Source organism: Anser brachyrhynchus (assembly GCF_964034855.1).
Source record: "Anser brachyrhynchus genome assembly, chromosome: 12".
NCBI lineage: Eukaryota > Metazoa > Chordata > Aves > Anseriformes > Anatidae > Anser > Anser brachyrhynchus.
This window is the reverse complement of record NC_137707.1, coordinates 18289387-18309088: the sequence shown is the minus strand read 5'-3', so window position 1 is coordinate 18309088 and position 19702 is coordinate 18289387. Positions and strand designations below refer to the sequence as shown.

The 19702-nt window shown below is 38.4% G+C and overlaps 1 protein-coding gene across 1 annotated transcript in view; it reads left to right on the top strand.

The window, feature by feature from the left end:
- The window catches only part of TENT4B (terminal nucleotidyltransferase 4B), a 41903-nt gene that overhangs the window by 15099 nt on the left and 7102 nt on the right, over positions 1–19702 (top strand). Inside the window, exons 2-8 of the mRNA XM_080552888.1 lie at positions 5525–5648; positions 10546–10592; positions 13128–13248; positions 14272–14379; positions 16971–17099; positions 18423–18636; positions 19516–19642. Of these exons, the coding sequence (XP_080409014.1) occupies positions 5525–5648; positions 10546–10592; positions 13128–13248; positions 14272–14379; positions 16971–17099; positions 18423–18636; positions 19516–19642 (870 nt within the window). The remainder of the gene's footprint in view (positions 1–5524; positions 5649–10545; positions 10593–13127; positions 13249–14271; positions 14380–16970; positions 17100–18422; positions 18637–19515; positions 19643–19702) is intronic.

Genomic DNA, 19702 nt, shown 5'->3' with positions numbered 1-19702 from the left:
GGCCACAATATGGTTGCTGTGTGACCTGTGGTGTATTGATACGGTTCAGTCACCAGCGATATGAAAAGTGACTGTCAAAGTCTCCGAGGCTATTGAAAGTTGTTTGCTTCATTATGTGCAATTTTAGTTTTTTACCAGGGCTGATGTATCAGTCATCGTGAAGCTTAATTGCCTATTAAATCACCTGCAGATGCAGTTAGGTATTTTCTCAGTAGCTTAAAACCTAGCACATATTAAAAGAATCTCTCTGCTAGAGAGGCACAGGTGGTAGGGAGAGGACCTCAGCAGATGCTTCATATTTACAATTCCCTTCACTACTCTCATGTTTGTTTTTGCTTGAGATTGAAGGTAGGCAAAATAATTTGTGCTCTTTACAGTGTCTACTCTTGTTCTTGCTTTGTTACTGAATGCGTGTAGATGGTGATAGTAACCTAGAAATTATTTATTAGGCTTGTGGGAGATAAGTATTAAAATTGAACAAGAATTTAGGAAGCTGTTGGATTCCCCATCTTGTAGAGTGCTGGTGTTACTTTTAAACTACTACTGCTAATAATAACGGGGGGAAAGAATCGGGCTCCCAGTGTCTTTCCTTTGTCTCAGTTAGAGTTTTGTTCAAAGACCCTTCAGGACCAAATAGTTCACGAGTGAGAGATGGACAAGCTTTCTTCAGTTCATCGAACTTCTAAAGGATCAGAAATCCCTGCCGTAATTCTATTGATTTTTTTTTTTTGACAGGTCCAAAACCAGTACCATCTTCTTAGTAAAACATTGTGGGAAGCTTCAGACCAAAATTGTTCTCCTCCTGTGCAATACTGGTTTTCCTAACTGGAGCAGAGGGATGGATGCAGTTAGGGCTCTTAGTATAGATGCTTTCAAGAAGTTAATATACCTAAGGTTCCTCTTTCCCCAAAGACTGAAATGCTATGTTGTTTCTCTCTGTTGCATTACATTCTTTTGTTGTTGTTGTTTTTCCTTCAGAGAAGACTTAAAATGGTAGGGGAGACTAAACACTGTCAGATAGGAATTATTCAGCCAAAGAAAATTCAGATACAAAAGACTTATTCAGTGCTACAGGAGTACATTGTAAATATCCTATCCAAGTGTGGGTATAAAATCAATAAACTCTGAAATCAGAAGTGATTCATCTTAAAACATAGAGTTTGGGGAGACAAAAGTTGTCTGTGTGTTCATTGCTTGCTTCTGCCCTCAGTCCACAGAGGTTCTCAATAATTTAAGTTTTCATCACTCCAAATCACTCAAAATAGGGCTTCCTTCAGAAAAACCTGTAGAATAAATTGTAGTATGTGATCACCATACGCTTTTTTTTTTCATGTGTAGTTAATATCCACTGTTTTGAATTATCTTCAGTGATGTTGTTGCAGATAGCTTTTCCAGTGCAGAGGTATAGATGTGCCAAAGGCAGAAGAAACTCTCTGGGACAGATGAGCAGAATTTTTAACTCAGTCGTTTTGAACAGTTGGAGCAGAAGCTACGGGTAACACCCTTACTAGAGAAATTAGAACATGCATGCCTGCATAATTTCTCTTGTGAAATGAAAAGTGAAGAAGAGCCAAAGGAGAGTGGAATTGTAATGCAATTCTAGAATGACAAAGACAGGAAACTTTTCAATTAAAACTTATTTCTCTGATTAGCATAACACTGCATGTTGGCACACGATGGCAACACTTAACTGCTATTCTGTTATTAATAATAATAACAAAAAAATCAGAATTATCCTTATCTTGCTGGCGGCTCTGCTTAGTGTGACTGCTGTCTGTTTCTCAGCTGCCCAGAGCAGGACGGGAAGGTCCAGGCTAAGTGTGAACTTGGGGCAGCCACTGGCAAGGCTTGCAAGTGGCTTGTGTCTGGCTGGCTCCCTCCAAGCTGTCGAAACCTGTAAGCACAGTGGGCCAATCATTTAGTCTGGATCAAGATCCCAGTGCACAGAAACAATACTTTTAGCATCTCCAGCAACGTTTTGTGAAGCAATGTGACTGCCAGTGTCACTCCTGGTTCCAGTTCGGGACTTGTAATGGTGAGTTGTGCTGCTTTATACCTCAGTCAACTGAAGTATGTAGTCAAACTTATGCGTTCATCACGTATCTTCTCTGTGCAGTGCATTTGAAACAGAAATAACATTTTGTTTGTATGTGACTGTTTTTAATCAATTGGCAAACGTGCAGAAGGATTTGTCCTCCAGAATATTGTCATCTTGGACACGTAAACCAGTTGGAGAATCCCGAGTTGCACTTTTAGAGCCCACAAGTTGTGCTGCGAAAGAAAGTAAGCTTTGATCAAATTGGGAAAGAAATCTAACACCCTGTGCTCCATATTACTTACATTTGTACAAAAGCTGCAGCTTTCCACCTGAACAGTGCGAGTCTAACAGTCTTTGTGTTCCTCACGGTGTGATTTGGTAATGTTACAATGGGAAGTTCTTCTTGTGATTACAGCTTTTTGACCAGCATTTATTTTTTTGATGTTACATCATTATCTCTGTCAGATAAACATAACAAATGCTATAATCCACTGTATTTAGTGGCATCTGTTTTCTGTTACTTCAGTTCTGTTTGGTCTATAAAACGCAAATGAACTCAGCTTACAAGGTTTTAAAATGGGATATGATGTGGCTAGTACTTTTTTTTAAAACAGAGAGAAAGTGTAAGATGTTTTTTCCAAAAGGTTAAGATTTCCTGAAATACAGGACTAAGATGCCTTTGTTTATTGCTATTTACTGTAATAAATAATCTAATGTTCCTATGCATCGCAAGGAACTCTTCATGCATCCCAAGTAGGTCTTGGGTGTCAGTAGCTTTGATACAAATATAAAGCCAAATAAAATATCCCTGCATAGTGTAATCAGGTTTATTACAGTGTAATTTCCTTCTAAAAACAAGCCTCCTTTTAAGGACTTTTATCTTAAATAACTAATGAATGTAGTGGCATTAAATAATAAAATACTGTTATGATGCCAAAAATAACTTCTCAGTCTCTTTGATCTTCATTTCAGCTAAAGATATAAAATTTCACTAGAGACTCCAGTAAACAGCCTCCATTAATCCAAACAAATTGTTTTGAAAAACAGTGACTATAATAGATTTTGATTAAGACAGTGAATAACCTTGAGTTTTAATTTTCAATACAAGTTAACTCCGCATTAATTGGAGTCACGCTACTAAGTCGTGTCATACTGCTCTGAAATCTGCATGTTGCTGCTTCTGTTTGCCGTGGCTTTAATTAATCATTCTCTTACTTCTTGGCAGCAGTTTTTGCTGGGCAGGGAAATGCAGTTCCAGGTGTAGATGTAAGCCCTGACCGCTCCCGCTGGCCGCCTGAGCGCCGTGATCCTGTACGGCACAGGTGGCCCCGTCCGGGCAGCGTGGGTTCCTGGGGGCGCTGCGATACGGGTTATCTCTGCGGTATTCTGCCTGGAGTGCTGCTGAGGACTTCCTCTGGTAGTCTTAAAGCCGGTCTTCTATCAGTGAGAAAGTTCACATTTCATTTTTTTCTCTATCTGCATTGTGTAGTACTAGTTGGTGTGCATGTGATGCAAGTTCCTGTGCGTTTGCATACTGCTTAATTTCTTGTCTTCGCCATCAAAATGTCCATGAGTCCTGAAGAGTAAGACTGATCCCAGTTAGAGATGCAGACGGTGTGCTGACAGCACATCGGTATTTTATGTGCTCCCAAGGAATGCACCGACTGATACAGTTATCTCAATTAAAAGTGTCAGATAGCTGAGTTAGTAGAGAGAGCACTGAGAACGGCAGTGTCTCCGTGGCTTGGCCCGTTGTTTGCTTCAGGGACCTAATCCTGGCTATGTGGTTTCCCCAAGCCCCCTCGCAGGCTGGGGACCGGTGACCACCAGGAGGGCTCTGGGCTGTACCATGCGCGAATATGTCCCCGGAGCCGTCCCTCGGCATCATCCCAGCAGGGCTCCTGCCATCAAATACTCTGACAGCGGTGTGTGTGTGCTTAATCTTGTCAAAAACACTGCTCTGGGCCAAATTGTGCACGCTGTGGGTGCAACCAGGCTGCTCCAGCCAGTCCAGGCTCGAAGGCTCCCTCGGCAGGTGCCGGAGGAGAAGCTGCTCCCAGTGCAGGTTTCATGCAGCTGTATTGCTTCTCCCTCGGGGTCTCCCCATGGAGGAACTCCTTCAGAGGCACTTTTCTCTTTGCATTAGCTGCAGAGAGCCTGTGGTGTTTGCCAGCTCAAGCTAATAGACTGTTAGCACTGTTGCCCTGCGGATGTTGGGGGGAAATTCCCATAAATGCTCGGTAAAAGTGATGCAGGTATTTTATTCCTCAGTCTCTTTGGGAAAGACGCTGGTGCAGTTGTGACACGTGGCACTGAAGGATGCAAGGCAGATGGATGGGTTAGGTTCTGTCCTTACTCAGGCTCTGTTAAATACAACTTTCAGATGTTTTAATCTGTTTTTCTGACACCTGTGTACAACTTGCAGTTATTAACATGTGATTTTTGTAGATGTGTACGTGGTGGAGAAGTGCTAGACTCCCCGTCTGATCTAAGGACACGCTCTTAATAAACTGCTCCCTTGATGGTCCCTCGGAGCTTTAAGGAGAGATGTGTTTGCACTTGTTACCGAGAAACAATCCATTTAAAAAACAAAAAACTACCTGTAACTATAATGATCATTGCAGGAAGCAAATGAAATTAATTTAGCTACTCAGTGCCAGAGTTCCTCTGTGTTTTACTGGAATTAAAGGGTTGTTTGTGTCTGTTTTCTTTAATACATTGTTAGTCAAGACGATGATGTGTTTATGATATTACGGAAGCCTAGAAATTCGTGGCACTGTACGAAGATGTTATTATTTCAGCTCTGATCATAGGCAATCTGAATGTAACTTACTACACGTGCGTCTCACAGCCAGGCGGGGAGCTCCCATCTGCCAGACACAGTGGTTAGCTGCCTCTCAGGCACTTGCTTCTCCGAGCCACCACTGCTGCTTATCTGCTTGTTCCAAGGAGAGAATGCATGCTTAGTTGGTGTCTTGTCTAAACAGTAAACGAGGCAATTTTCCTAGCTCTAGTACTGGCACAATTACTGCAAACTTTTTTTGAAAGCTCGGTGCTGAATGCAGACTGATGCCTGAAACGACCCTACTGGTGCCAAGGGGCAGGCTGCAAAGCGTTGGCTGAAAACTTCCTGGTTAAGCTGTTGAGCAGTGTGTACTTTGAGCTCGCAGCTGCTTTCTTAGCTGAAGACTGAAGTGTTTCTGTATGACGCTGACTTTAAAATACACAGCGCGACTTCTAACGTGAATTGAAGGTACTTGGGTTTAGATTTGCTTCCGTACTTTCAGCAAATGCAGTACAATATTGATGTATGATGCAAGTTTGTATGGGGAGGCTAAACCTTACTAAGCAGAGTGAATCTCATTTTTTTTTTAATTGCATGGTACTCATAAACTGAGCTTAAAAGTTATGTTTGATTAGAGTAGTTGCAATTTCATTCTTCTGTGGTTTTTTTTCCTGACTTTCTGATCTTTTTTTTTCTTTCAGTCTCCATGAAGAAATCATTGACTTTTATAAGTATATGTCTCCCAGACATGAAGAAGAGAGAATGCGGATGGAAGTGGTGAACAGGATAGAAAACGTTATAAAGGAGCTCTGGCCTAATGCAGATGTGAGTAGGATACTATTCTATTTATTAAAATACAAAAGCAACATTATGTGCCTGTTTAGTTTGTGAAGTACTGGATAATGAAAACACTGTTTATTCTTTTGGAAAAAAAAAAAAGGCTTTCTAGTCAAATGAAAGAGAGGTGATGTTTATTTGTAGAAAAATATAGGTCAACGTTTTATATCACACATAAGAACAGAAAGAACAAAGATGAACTAAACCTACTGTATCAAAGAAAGGGCATAAGGTATGGCAATGTTTAGTTTCATTAATATTCATTAAGGTTAATGGAAACATATCAGGCATGCATGCATATAAAGAGTGATGTTAAAAAAAGTTTTCTGAAACTCATAGCTTGACTGAAAAAGTCTGTAGCAGGACTTCTAGTCCGAAGACCTGCAGTCTTGAATAGGTCTGTAAGCTGGAATGCCAGCAATGCCATGTTATCTAGACTGCTGTTTTTAATAGGCAGGGAAACTAAATTGAAATATCTAACAAATGTATAGAAACCAGGTTTCTGTATGGGAAGAAACAAGCTTGTAGATCTCTTTGCTGTATATTGAGCTTTAAATCTCTAATGCCTCTTTCCATTGAAGGTAGATTTTTGCCAGGACTTCATACAGTCAAAACAAGATTTTCTCCTCTGCACAGCTATGCTTCTGTGTGTGTGTGTAGGGGGGGGTTGTTTGTTAGTTCTGTTTGTTTTCAATAAAGAATGGATTAAAGGGAAGCTAGAGAAGTTTCTTTTACATCTCAAGATGTTTTTTATGCGGACAACCTTGGATTTTTAGCATAACTGACTCTAGTGTAATTGTATCCCTCTACTAACATGGTGTTTGTTTCCAGAATGCAGATTTGTAGCCTTAGTCATTTATCTACAGATAAATATAGATAACAGTAGCTGAAAATGAGGACTTGTTAACCAGAATAGCAAACCAAATTCAGACAGCAGAATCTTTATTATAAGGAATGCTCTTTGATCCTGCCACAGTGAAAGGTAATGTTACGACATGAGTGACTTTAACCCACTGTTCATTTCAGATCTTCTTAACCTATTTTTTGGAAAATGTTTTTAGAATTTGGCAGAATGACTGATGGAATTCTGTATGAGCTATGTATGTATGTGTGGGGTTTTTTTGTGTGTAAAATACACTCTCATGGTTCATGTTACGGACAATGTTAGTGATGTGTAATATGGAAGGAGCACGTTGCTCAATCACAGCTTTTGTCACAGAATTACAGAGGATTGGTATAGTCATTACTACACGTTTGGTAATTTTCTCGTTGAGGAAAAGCCGTAATTTTTCCAAGGGAACTGTGTCAGACATCAGCATATCTCACAGGTATTATATAGCTCTCCTGTAACCAAGAGAACCAGTGCTGTAGGCGCTGCTGAAGAGCAGGAGTAGCAGGGTGCCAGTGTGACAAGAAGAAGCATAGGAAGCTGTGCTGGCATTGAACAGTTCTAACCATGATAGACCTTGCCAAAGTCTTGTAGTAGTGGATTTCACCCCCCAAAATTTGCTTCAGCCTAGGTGCCACTATTTCCAGACAAGTTTGTATGCTGCAGGCTTACTAGCATAATGGGGTGAGTGCGTTTATTACCACGGGATCTTTCCTTGTTACTGCTGACATTTTGAGTAGTACACAAGAATTTACTGCTTCCCAAGGTACTCTAAGCATTTGTAGGACAGACTTGACCTGTAAAAGCTAGCTAGGTATTCTATATTTAAAAACAAAACCAGAAAAAAGTATGACTTGAGAAAATAGTTATCTAACCTACTGATACTGTTTTTTGAAGCCCATAATCTTTTTAGGAATGGGAAGCATGCCAGCTTATAACCTGGCAGTTACTGTAATGTCATTTTTCTAATAGTTTACAGACCTGCTTGGGAACTAACTGCTGAGCTTAACTGTCTTCAACTTTGATGGTCTTTTGGAATTTTTTTAGCCTTTTGAGTTAATCGCTAACCTTTTGAAAATCTGTATTGGTTTAGCCACTTGGAATATTTAAGTTCTGAGTACATGCTTTGAGAAGGTGAAGTGGTGTCTGGTCCAATGTCCTCAGCTTCAGCTGTAGTGTAAAGTGATAAGTTAATGTTTAAGCTGTTCATTTTGACTGATAGATGCAGCAAATCCAGCTAAAATAAACTTTTAAGTTAAACATACGCATTTAGTTTGTAGTTTTTCACTAAACCGCTTTAGTAAGACACACTCTGTAAAAATCAGATACCAAGAAAAGTAAAATTGGGCTTCACAAGTCTAACTGTAAAACGAGAGTGTAGAACGTGTGCATACGCATATATGTATTTTTTTCCTGTTCCACTTAGGAAAAGGCTGAAAAAAACAGATGTGGGGGGGTAAAACTAGGTGTCCTAAGCTGTTACTTTATTTATAGAAATTAGCAATTGTGTCATTTGCTCTCTTACTCAAGGGAATGTGCTTAGAAGGAAACATTCCTAGTAAGTGAGTACTGTTCTTGGCATCAGCAATGCTCTGACCATAAGAAAGTCTTTAATTACACTGAAACTGAGCAACCCAAAACATTAAATTAAGGCATTTTAAGACAAAGTTTTTTTGACCAGTTGAATATGAAAAACTGAGTATTGAACAAATACTGACTTAGACAATGGAATTTAGGATACATTTGTCATAATGTCTTCAACTTTGTGTCTGAGTAGTCTGTGGCCTTGGAGATGTCATGCTGCATACCTCATGCACTTCAGGTGTGAAAATACTCTGATCGGCAATAGAACTAGAAAGATGAACCCTATTTATTTTGATGGCCTTCAGCAAATTCAGTGTTTGAAGTTAACAGCATAGCAGAAAGAGGAGTTTTAATTGGCTATGGATAGATTTTTTGTTTTGTAGGGGGCATTTTGGTAGCAAGGACTTCACAAGCTTTTGTGGGTTTCCAAGTTCTGTTCTGCATAGTGAGGACATTTTTGGACACAGCATCCATAAAGCTCCTTCAGGAACTTTGGAATTTAACACGAGCAAGTTTGCAGAAGTGTAGGAATAATAGTAACAATAACATACAGCAGTAAGAGTCCATTACAGTCCTCTGAAATATTATGGATGTAAATACTTATCTCTGTCCACATAGAAAAAAAATATAATCATCAGTGTTGGCACTCCACAAAAACTAGCGTTTATGTGTCTCATGACATAATAGTATCCTGCTTTTGGGATGCTTTAAGCATGAAAATGGCTACACAGCTACTGTGGGTTAGATTCTAATTTGATAATAAATCAACATATTTTTAAATTTCTGTTCTGATCTCCCCACTTTTCCCTTTCAATCTCTACCAATTTGATGAGAAAGGGATTGAAGTGTGGGTGTCTTTTATAATAGTTCAGTGTTTCTCATACTCCACATTATTGTACAATAGCAGATGTTCTCTCATTCCTTTCAGTAAAGGTCATATATGTTGTATCAGTAAGTTTATGAATACTTTCAGGATTGTTTATTCAGTAAAGGCTTTCTTTGCTGTTCAGTTGAAGACACTATTTTGTTTGATAATGTGGAAGCATATTTAGACTTCTGAACCCATCATTGTTTGTTTTATTGTGCAAAAGTACTTTTCAGACTTTTTTTGGTGTCAGAATAAATCCTGGTTTGACTGGACCCAAACAATTTGACAGAGGATGCTTTTTTTATTATCCTGTGTTAAGAAAAAAATATTTTTATTACATTCCTAGCTTTGTCATGCCTTTATGCTTTTGTCAAGATCTAGTAAAATATTGATACTAGTGCAGTAACATCTCTTGCAGTCTTTTCTAATGTGAAGAGCTATGAACTTTCAACATAAATTTACTGCAAGTGTGTGCTTTTTGTTGGAGGTGGAGATGAGAAGGGTTAAAGTGTGAAGTAACGTCAAATAATCAACAGGAACCACTCATACTGCTTCTTAGTCTCTTAAACTATCAAGGCACTTATTTACAGAACATCATTTTTTCCCATCTCCCCTTTTTTCTTATCCCAAAGGGGAAAAACAAAAAGTGGGTCACTTGACATACAGATAGGGGAAATCAAGCTAGTTTGTGAGACTCATTAGAGCGGAATACATAACTCTGTTAGGTGGCTCCAGGAAACACATCAGAAGACAGTCTGGTTGAAAATTAGTCCAAATGTGTAGGTATCTTTCCTTTGAAGTCTCACCAGTCCCCTTTTGAGACTCAGCGTATGAGTCTGACCTCCCAGTGAGGCTTGGCTACGTTAATGAGAATGTGGTTCTGGACAGCTTACAAAAGATACCTGGCCATTTAAACCTCTGGTGCTAGGAAAAATCCAGCGAAGTGAACTAAATCTGTGTGATACGAAAATTCCTGAAACTATTTTGTTGTTGTTGAAGCAGAAATACTGGAGTTGTGCTACCTGCTCTATAATTCAGGATTTTTATTTTTTTTTTTTAAGTATGCAGAGCAGTGGAAATATATTAAACCTAAATTTGAGAATTTGTTTAAAAACTAAAGGGTATGCTTTAAGATACAAAAGCAAGAAAACAAATAGAACTAATACTGGGTTTGGTTTTGTTGTTCTGTCAGTCATCATTTTTTGCTTGTTTTGTTTTTTAAATCTTTTGGTTTATGGCTTTTGCCAAGTTTTCATGGTGAAAAGTTCTGACATTACAAAGAAGATTTTGTAGGAGAAAAGTCAAGGTTGTTAACATTATTATTTGTACTTATGTGGGTGATAATAATGAAGATTAACTGTTTATACGACACTGAAGATGTAAATGCTGTGACGAGTACTTCCGTTCATAATGTGCCTGTTAGCAATACCAAAATCTACCATTGGAGGGTTGCAATAGCCATCCCTTACAAGCAACTTAATAGAATTTGTTTGTCTTCTGAAGTCTGAAAATTTGTTTTCATATATACTGTTCTTGTGTTTCAGGTGCAGATATTTGGAAGTTTTAAAACTGGTTTATATTTACCTACGAGGTTAGTAATTTTAGTGTAAATTCCATACAAGTAAAAAGATACCCTCGGGAATCTGTACCCTTGTAGTGATTTACCTGATCTCCTAATACCTGTTACTTGTGTATATACTTGCTGAATTAAGACAGCGTTAAGCTATTAATACTCTGCAAAATGGACAGAAACACAATAATCAGAGCTACTAACAGTAATATGTGTCTATATAGATTTTACAAGAATCAGAAAAAGATAAGAATTGTCAAAAAAGAAAAAGGCTTATTTTGTGATTTGGCTTCGTTAAGTGACTGATAATAATAATAATAAGAGGTTAGTCTTAAAAAGGAAAGCTGGATTTCATCATCTCCACAGTTAAATCAAAATATGTAATGTTACCTTGTTAAAGTTAGCATTGAAGATAAAAGATTGCACATAGTACTGTTTTCATTTGTCGTATTTTGTGAAATCTATACAATAGTCAAGCTCTACCTTTTCAAAATCTAGTCCTAGGTTTCACTAAAAAAGAAAAAAACCTTATTGCCCATTTGTGTCCTCTGTATAGAAAATATAAATATTTTTGACAAAATAGAAATAGAACAAAAGGCTTAAATGGCTACAGGGGATTAACATATTTACATAGTGTAAGTCTGAGGTTAACACTTGAAGTCAGTTCTGTAAATATTCCAAAATATTCTTTAGGAACATGAGGAATTAATATCTACTACTGACTGCAAGTGATACCTGAGTGGTTTCGTCTCCTAATGAAAAGAAAGTATCTGTCAGATCAAGAGAGATACTGTGTGAATTGTTTTAGTCTAAGGAGTTGCAGGAAAGCTGAACTACTCATTTTTTGTTTGGAAGAATAGAAGTAAGGTCTACAAATATACATTGTTTTCACATTTAGCTTTGTGCTTGACCTTTTTTCATAGATTATAGAAGGGCTTGATTGAACTCGTGCTGGTAGTTCAAGAGAGAGATTTCTGTCCACATGAGTGATAGCTATAGTTCTTTACTGTATTTACTTTTTTGAAGCTGATGCAATAACAAAAAAGTTTACTCTTTTCTGTTTGATTTCATGTACTACTTTTCCTCAGTATCAGTTTCAGCTGAGTTTTTGGTGGAGAACAAATGCGGATATTCTGAAAACAGTACGGGCCTACAGAAAAAAGTTCCCGTGGCAGTACTTTCTCAGAATTTCAAAATAACCAACATCCACGTGTTGGTAATTAATTCAGTGTTGCCTTCCAACAGAGCTCCCCTTTGCCACAGTTTTTTCCCACTCATCAGTGAGTCAATAGTTAATCTAGATTTCAGGTTCTTAGATTCAGAAAGACCTACAGTGTGTTTTTAATTCTGTTACTCTGTTAGAGTTTGTCTGATATTCTTTTACTTAAGCTGATACTGAAGATTTGCATACATGCTTGTTCAGCTGCTGGATCTCTGTGTTATCTTGCAGGTAACACTTATACTTGAGGTGATGAGAGAGCAGCCTTTTCTGTCTTGGTGTGCGTCAGAAAAATGTCTCCCACTGCTAACCGTCAGCAACAGGAGTCGGTTTAACGCTCATTTAGTTTAGGTAAATTAGAAGAGAAGTGTTCAGCACCATTTCCTGCTCTCCAAGCAGGTTTTAAACATAGTTTTCTGAAACTCACCGAACGCTGCCTGTCCTTGTCAGCTAAATGGTATGCAGCTGAACTGGTGCTGAACTTGCCTGTTGCTGACATGAGTTGTTGGCAGGAGATGTTTTGTCTAAGGCAGATGTGGTTTCTTTGAACACTTTGAGATTGTTAAAGCATCATTATTTGTGAATGAGCAGACCTGTAAAAACTATGCAGGAGGAAAAAAAAAGCATTCCTATATTTGTTGGTGTTTTCTGTTATGTCAGTAATATTTCCCTATTACTGAAGTGGCTGGCTGGTATAACTATAGGGCTGTACACTCGCCTTCATTATGCTCCCAGCCAAGCAGGGGAGATTGAGGAAAGAAGTTGAGGAGCAAAGAGGAATTAAGTTTTCAGTTCCCTCTATATGAACGTCAGTGTGTGTGGGGGGAAGCACAGAGGGACAGAGGCACTTCTTCAAGGAGCTGAGTTAATGAGTGAGGTTAATTAGAAGATTTGATGTTATTTAACAGCTTGTTGCTTCCTGAAGTCAAAGTTACCGTGTTTTTCTCACTCCTTCCCTGCTCCCCATCAGCTGCTTACCACCTGCCCACTCTGATGCTCTGATCACCCAGAAAACCCCCTTCAAGTTATGAAGAGGCAGGAAATTACCCCCAGAATGCTTTTGTTTTTTTTTGGGGGGGGGGGGTGAGTGGGTGTTGGGTTTCTGCCAGGCAAGCCAATTGATTGGTATGTATATCTGTCCTTGGTAATCTGAAATGTTCTGTATCTCCCCAAGTTTAAGGGCTTATCCCCACCCCTCTCCTAAGACAAAACAAGAATAAATTTCTTGGTTAAGCTATCAGTCCAAAAATTTTCTTCTAGTGATGTGCAGATAGTCTGTCTTTTTGGTGTAGTGGTCATTTAATTTGAATATATCTCTTGTTTTCTTTCTGTTTCAGTGATATTGATTTAGTTGTGTTTGGAAAATGGGAGACATTACCTCTTTGGACACTGGAAGAAGCTCTTAGAAAGCACAATGTAGCAGATGAAAACTCAGTAAAGGTTTTAGATAAAGCAACTGTAAGTTTGGGGAAGGAGGGTGTTTCCTTGTTCTAAGCTAAATTTCCAGTCAAAGAAAGATCTTTCTTAAAAGGATGAATTATCATAAGAGCAGAATATATATATATACATATATATAGATTCAAAACAGAACTTTTTTATTTAGTGCAGGTTTTTTTGCTGACAAAGTAATTGATACTGTCCCAACAGAAGCATTTCTTCTGCTGGGGAATATTTTTGGATTTTTCACACAGCACATGCTTGCTTTCAAGTGTAGTTATGCTAGTCATGGGGGTGAATTAATGTGATCAGATGATCAGATTTGGAATTTCTGAACTGAGTTAGTACATAAGTAAATGCTATGTATTTGTTGCAAGCAAGCAAACACAACACATTTTCATATATAAGTAATAAGTACAGGCATATATGAACATTTAGGGGTGTTTCTTGTGCAGGATAGGATTAACTCCATTATAACATCCTACCTTTTGCTTATTATAAAACTGTGTTAAGAGTGTTAGGGTTTAAACAAGTGTCTTAACTGATGGCTGTTATTAGTAAAAGAGATAATTTGGAAGCCACACAGATGGAGATGTATTAGAGTGCTCTCAGTACCTTGTGCTTCTTATTTAAAGATAATTTTGATGAGGAATCTGTGTTTTTTCTTAAAAGTATGTCTGTTACAATTTGTCTTTATTTCTTAAGCATTTGTCTCCCTCTGGTGTTTGTTTTTCCCAATAGAACTATGCTTCTGCACCAGAAACTGACTAAAAACAATGCAAAATAAATAACTTGAAGCTGAAGTGTTAAGTTCAGTTAAAACAGAAGAGCAAATTGGAAATAGCATATATGAGTTTAAAAATAAAATCAACATCTATTTGAACAGATTGGCAAGGAGAGTGAGTTTATAACTAGATGGAAGTTCTGTTCTCTTTATCTACTTCCTCTGCAAATTCATAAAATATTTCAGTTTTACTGAAATCATTAATGAAACCAAATGTGTCTTGGGAGTCTGTGTTGACTTAATCTGTCTTTCTTTTGCAGGTACCTATTATTAAACTGACAGATTCCTTCACTGAAGTAAAAGTTGATATCAGCTTTAATGTACAGAATGGGGTTAAAGCAGCCCAGCTCATCAAAGATTTTATCAAGGTTAGGCAACACTATGATAGAGCTATACAGCTGAATATATGATGAGTTAATTTGATTCTGTTTTACTTTGACTGCATCCTTACTACAGATACACTTTCGCTCTGTTATTTTTTGCTGTTACTATTTTATGAAGTTCCTAGGTTTCCTCTATATTGCCCTAAAAGGCATGTAGGTAGCAAAATGTACAAAGAAAGTATACATGGAGAAGTCAAAATGATACAGTTACTAAGGTAAACACACTAATACTGACTTTGAATGTTCTCTTCTAGCTGTGGCTCCTTGAACATAAATCAGTATCACTCTGCATTCCTGCAGCAAGGAGGAATAATCTTGTTCTAGACTGAATATCTATTGTTCCAGCGTACAAACGGCAATTAAGTAGAATAAGTTAGGTTTAACAAGTTACTGTTCAGGAGTTCACTAACAGCTATCTCGTAGGTACCATTACCAATATTTTTGTTTAATATATAGGATGTATTAAAGTATCCTTATACTCATTTACTTTTCTTCCTCTACTCAGTGCATTGCACACTCATGGTAAATGTCTTACAGTAGAAAATTTTACGTGGATTTTCATGCTTTGTGTAGAGATATGAAGTGCATTTAGTGCATCATTTTAGTGATTTGGTATCGCTTTTCTACTACTGAGTGCTTTATTTTGTGTTTGGTTTATTTTTTGAACAAATTAACAGACAGCAGGAAAGTATTTCAACAGTTAGGCAAATAAAAGTTCTTCAGAAAACTCAATAAATCTGAGTAAAGCAAGTACTTTAAATCATCAGGATTATAAATCACGTGCATCTGCCTTGATAATGTCATTGTCACAAGATACCTACCTGGAATTTGATAATTACTTTCAGTTTTTACATCTTGTGTGTTGTCACATTGCCTTGTGATTGACAGGTAATCTGTATTTGTTTTTTCTGCCACAATACAGAGGGTGGTTGCATTTCTGTTATTCTCTGCAAGTTTATTTTTAGTTAAGTCCATCAAGCCCTGCGTACTTGCCCAATTGCCTCTACAGGTACCTTAAAGGAGGCTGTAGCGAGGTGGGGGTTGGTCTATTCTCCCACATTCCTGGTGACAGGACGAGGGGGAATGGGCTAAAGTTGCGCCAGGGGAGGTTTAGGTTGGATGTTAGGAAGAACTTCTTTACTGAAAGGGTTGTTAGGCATTGGAATGGGCTGCCCAGGGAGGTGGTTGAGTCAACATCCTTGGAGGTCTTTAAGAGACGTTTAGTTGTAGAGCTTAGTGATATGGTTTAGTGGAGGATTTATTAGTGTTAGGTCAGAGGTTGGACTGGGTGATCTTGGAGGTCTCTTCCAACCTAGATGATTCTGTGATTTTCTGTACCTACATACTTCTTAGCTTCAACGTAGGAGGTAGTCTTCTCTTGAGACTAAAGGCATTTGTTTTTCTGGTGCTTAAAAAAAAAGAAAAGAGAGAAGTGCTGGTGTGCTCCTGTTGCCTAGGTTATTTGTAACCCTCTGGAGAGGCTGCTTTGGCTTTGCATCAGGGCTCAGTGAGAGTGGGCTGCGCGCCTGGGGAGGGACGGGGTGCCCCCCTGGGCAGGATCCCTGCCAGCCAAGGGTGCAGCCCGCTGGTGCCTGAAGAGCAGAGTAGGTCTGGTGACGGCACTCAGGGGCAGCTCACAGTCCAGCCAAGCCCGGAGCGAAGAGGTGGAGGCTCAGGAAACCAAGCCAGCAGGTAGGGGCACCATCAGCAAGGGGCTGGGTAGGGCACAGCAGTGGCTCTTGCAGGCACCAAGGGGAACCACTGGGATTAAAAGCAGATTTTGAGCAAAGAAAGCAGGGGACCCCAGCAGGGCTTCTCGCAAGGTGTTTTCTCCTGCAGCTGTATTCCTGGCAGCCCAAGTCAAGGCCACACAGCTGGCCTTGGACACAGGCAGCTGTGCCTGGTGTGGCGGGGGAGAGTTTGCTCGCAGCAGGTAGCATGGACACCCTGATCCACATCTCTTCTCTGACACTGTGGGACTTCTCAGCTCTGTGATAATAAGAGGAAAGATGGTGTTGAGCCCCTTTTACCCGTCCCCTGTGAGGAGGGTGTACAGAGTGCAGGTGTAGCCCCAGCCTCCATTGCTGTCCAAAAGGTCCAGGTTCTCCCCACATGCAGCATACTCACCCCCTCAGGGAATCTATGCAGACAAACCTTTTGAAGGGCTGTTACGAACTCCAGGCATCTCAAGTACTCACAGGACAGAAGTCTCAGTTCATTTTGGGATATCACCTTGGATGTAGCAGGCAGTTTCTGTTAAAGTCTTCATTATCTCCACAGTTATTCTTTTGTTTTCCTTCTCATTTGTATTATAAAAGCAAGTGTGTTTACATATTCAAATGAAGTCGCACTGATTTTGTGAGGTAATAGTATTTTTCCATTGTTAATAACTCTAACCAGAGTTGAAGAGGTAAAATAACTGTCTTGATCACAGGCAGAGCACTCAGCTTCTCCTGTTATTAAAAACAAGAAGTCAGAATTCTATCTAGTTTTGAGACTTAAAACAGCTAGCTTCGATATGCTTTTAGTATTAATTGTATATATGCAGTCCTAACACCTTTGTTCTTCTTTTTCAGAAATACCCTGTATTACCCTACCTAGTTTTAGTATTGAAACAGTTCCTGTTGCAGAGGGATCTTAATGAAGTATTCACGGGTGGAATTGGTTCTTACAGTCTTTTTTTAATGGCTGTCAGTTTCCTTCAGGTAAGCTGAATGAATAAATCTATTGCTCTTGGTGCAAAAGGACTCTATGTTAAGGAATTTAGTTTTTAAGCTTAACAACTTAACCTCTCCTGTTTGTGGTTTTGCACACCCTTTTCACTTAAAAGTAGAGGCATCCCACTCGCCTTCTACTCTTCCTTCCATACTGGTACTACCAGTATTAGAAGAGGTGTTTGGAACACCTATTAGTGTATCAATACCAGGCATGTTTGTCATTCATGGTAAAATAACTTGACTACTGTGTAATTTCTCTGGAACAAGCTGCATAGGTTAGTGTTAGATGCAGCTGTCCTTTATAACACTTGTTTTCCAAGTCACGTATCCTGTATGCGCTTTAATGAGTGCAACATAATTTTGTTTGCTTGTTTTAGGTTTTTAAGCTGGTACGAAATAAAAACATTTTACATCTTTCTATTAAATATATGAGAACAAAATACGTAAGCTAAAAATATACTGTTGTGTCTGGGGGAGAAAAATACTGCAGAAACAGGTAGTCAAGTTCTGACTTCACCAACCTCATTTTTATTCTTGTACTAAACTTTATCTTATAACTGTGTGTGTATGTGTACATTTGTACTTTTCCAGATTGTAGTTACTTCTAAAGCTGAGCCTTGAACTGGAGATCAGTGTTTGCTCAGTGCTATTGTCAACTGACTGCTGAGCAGCAAAAGAAATGAAGGCAACGGGCATATCTTTGTGAAAGAAACCTGAATCTCTCCCAGTCTTAATTTTGTCTAATTGTGACTAGTGGCATCTCCATTCACGAAAAACAATCTGATATCCAGTCAGGTTCTGTATCAGTTAGAAAACTAGTTCATAATCTCTCAGACTGCATAATTAACAGTAAAGGGAATCATTTAAATAGCTTTGTATGTTAAAGTCTTGTATTTGTATTCCAACCACAGGTTTTTGAAGCTCAGACTGATTCTGGAATACTCTTCTGTGCTTTTTTACACAAACTATGCCGTTGGCACTGGAAGTTCACTTATTGAACTGAAAGTTCGAATACAAAATATATAAATATTAAAAACATTTTAAAAAATCAAATATAAAAGCAGTGATACTTGCCAGCCTTATTGTTAAGAGGTAATGAGTTTATAAAAGTTTTGACTGCATCTTGTTTTAAAGATGCAGAACTGCTTTATTAAGAATAGTTACTAAATTTAGATATGTTTGCTTTATTATGTATTATTTAATATTAGGCATGGTTGCTTTGAAATAGAAAAGGATATAAAGGTAAACAAAAGAGAACTTGCAGGCACTTGAAATCTTACGGAAATTATTTTTTTCCTCTCTTCTTAATAGCTGCATCCCAGAGAAGATGCCTGCATGCCCAATGCCAACTATGGTGTTCTTTTAATAGAGTTCTTTGAATTATATGGACGTCACTTCAATTATCTGAAGACTGGAATCCGAATAAAGGATGGTGGCTCTTACGTTGCCAAGGATGAAGTGCAAAAAAGTATGCTGGATGGCTATAGACCATCAATGCTGTATATTGAAGATCCGTTACAGCCAGGTATCCTCGTAAACCAAAAAGTCAATAAGTTTTGCTGTATCAACTAAGAAAAAGGTTAAGGGAATGCTTAATTCAAAGGAGTTAAACCAAAGAATAGTGCAGTGACCACGAAAAATCAAACAAACATCTCGTGTATGTCTGTGAACACAAGATAGATTCCAAATACCATGGTAATTTTCTTTTAAGATATTGCTAGCAAAAATTACTGTGTTACCCAAGAGCATGCCTATATTACAGTCAGGAGGTGGGGTATAAGAAGGCATGCCAAACAACTTTGCTGTCCTCTAGAGTGGTGATGACAACAAGGCTGCAGCAGCACAAGCCTGAGTATGGGCTAGATATACGGGTATATACGTCTGCTCCCTTCCAGCCTTGTGCCTGCCAGTACCACAGTTGCACCTTTTACTGTATGTATGTGCTTATGTCCACCCTCCTCTTTGATTCTATAAAGTCATGTAAACACGTAGTAATTTCCTTCTGTAGCCTTACTCTTATGTTAAGGTTGATTGTTGACATGAATAGGCAGATCCTGGAATGGTGAATCAAGTGCTGCTCTTAGGAAAGAGTTAACATACTTCCAACCTAAAAAATGTCACCCGGGATAGTATTTGTAATATATGCAGTATATGGTTAATATTTTTCTTCACATATTGAATTTTTACACACAGAATTTCCTTTTTGGACTTCCATATATGTAAATATCTATAGGTTTTCTAAACTCATATATTTAGGCTTCACTAATACTCTTGTATTCTAAAAGAAGTTACTGTAGTGAGATGGGACTTAAGGACAATTTTTAAAACAATGTAATTGTCCCACGTCTGAAAGGAGATAAATGTATGAAACTGAAACCATGATTATTTATATTTTTATTTTAAGGTAATGATGTTGGGAGGAGTTCATACGGTGCCATGCAAGTGAAACAGGCCTTTGATTATGCCTATGTTGTTTTGAGCCATGCAGTTTCCCCAATAGCTAAATATTATCCCAACAACGAAACTGAAAGGTAAATTTTTGAGTCTAAATCTCAGACATTAATTGCTTGTATTTTGGGTACCTAAAATAA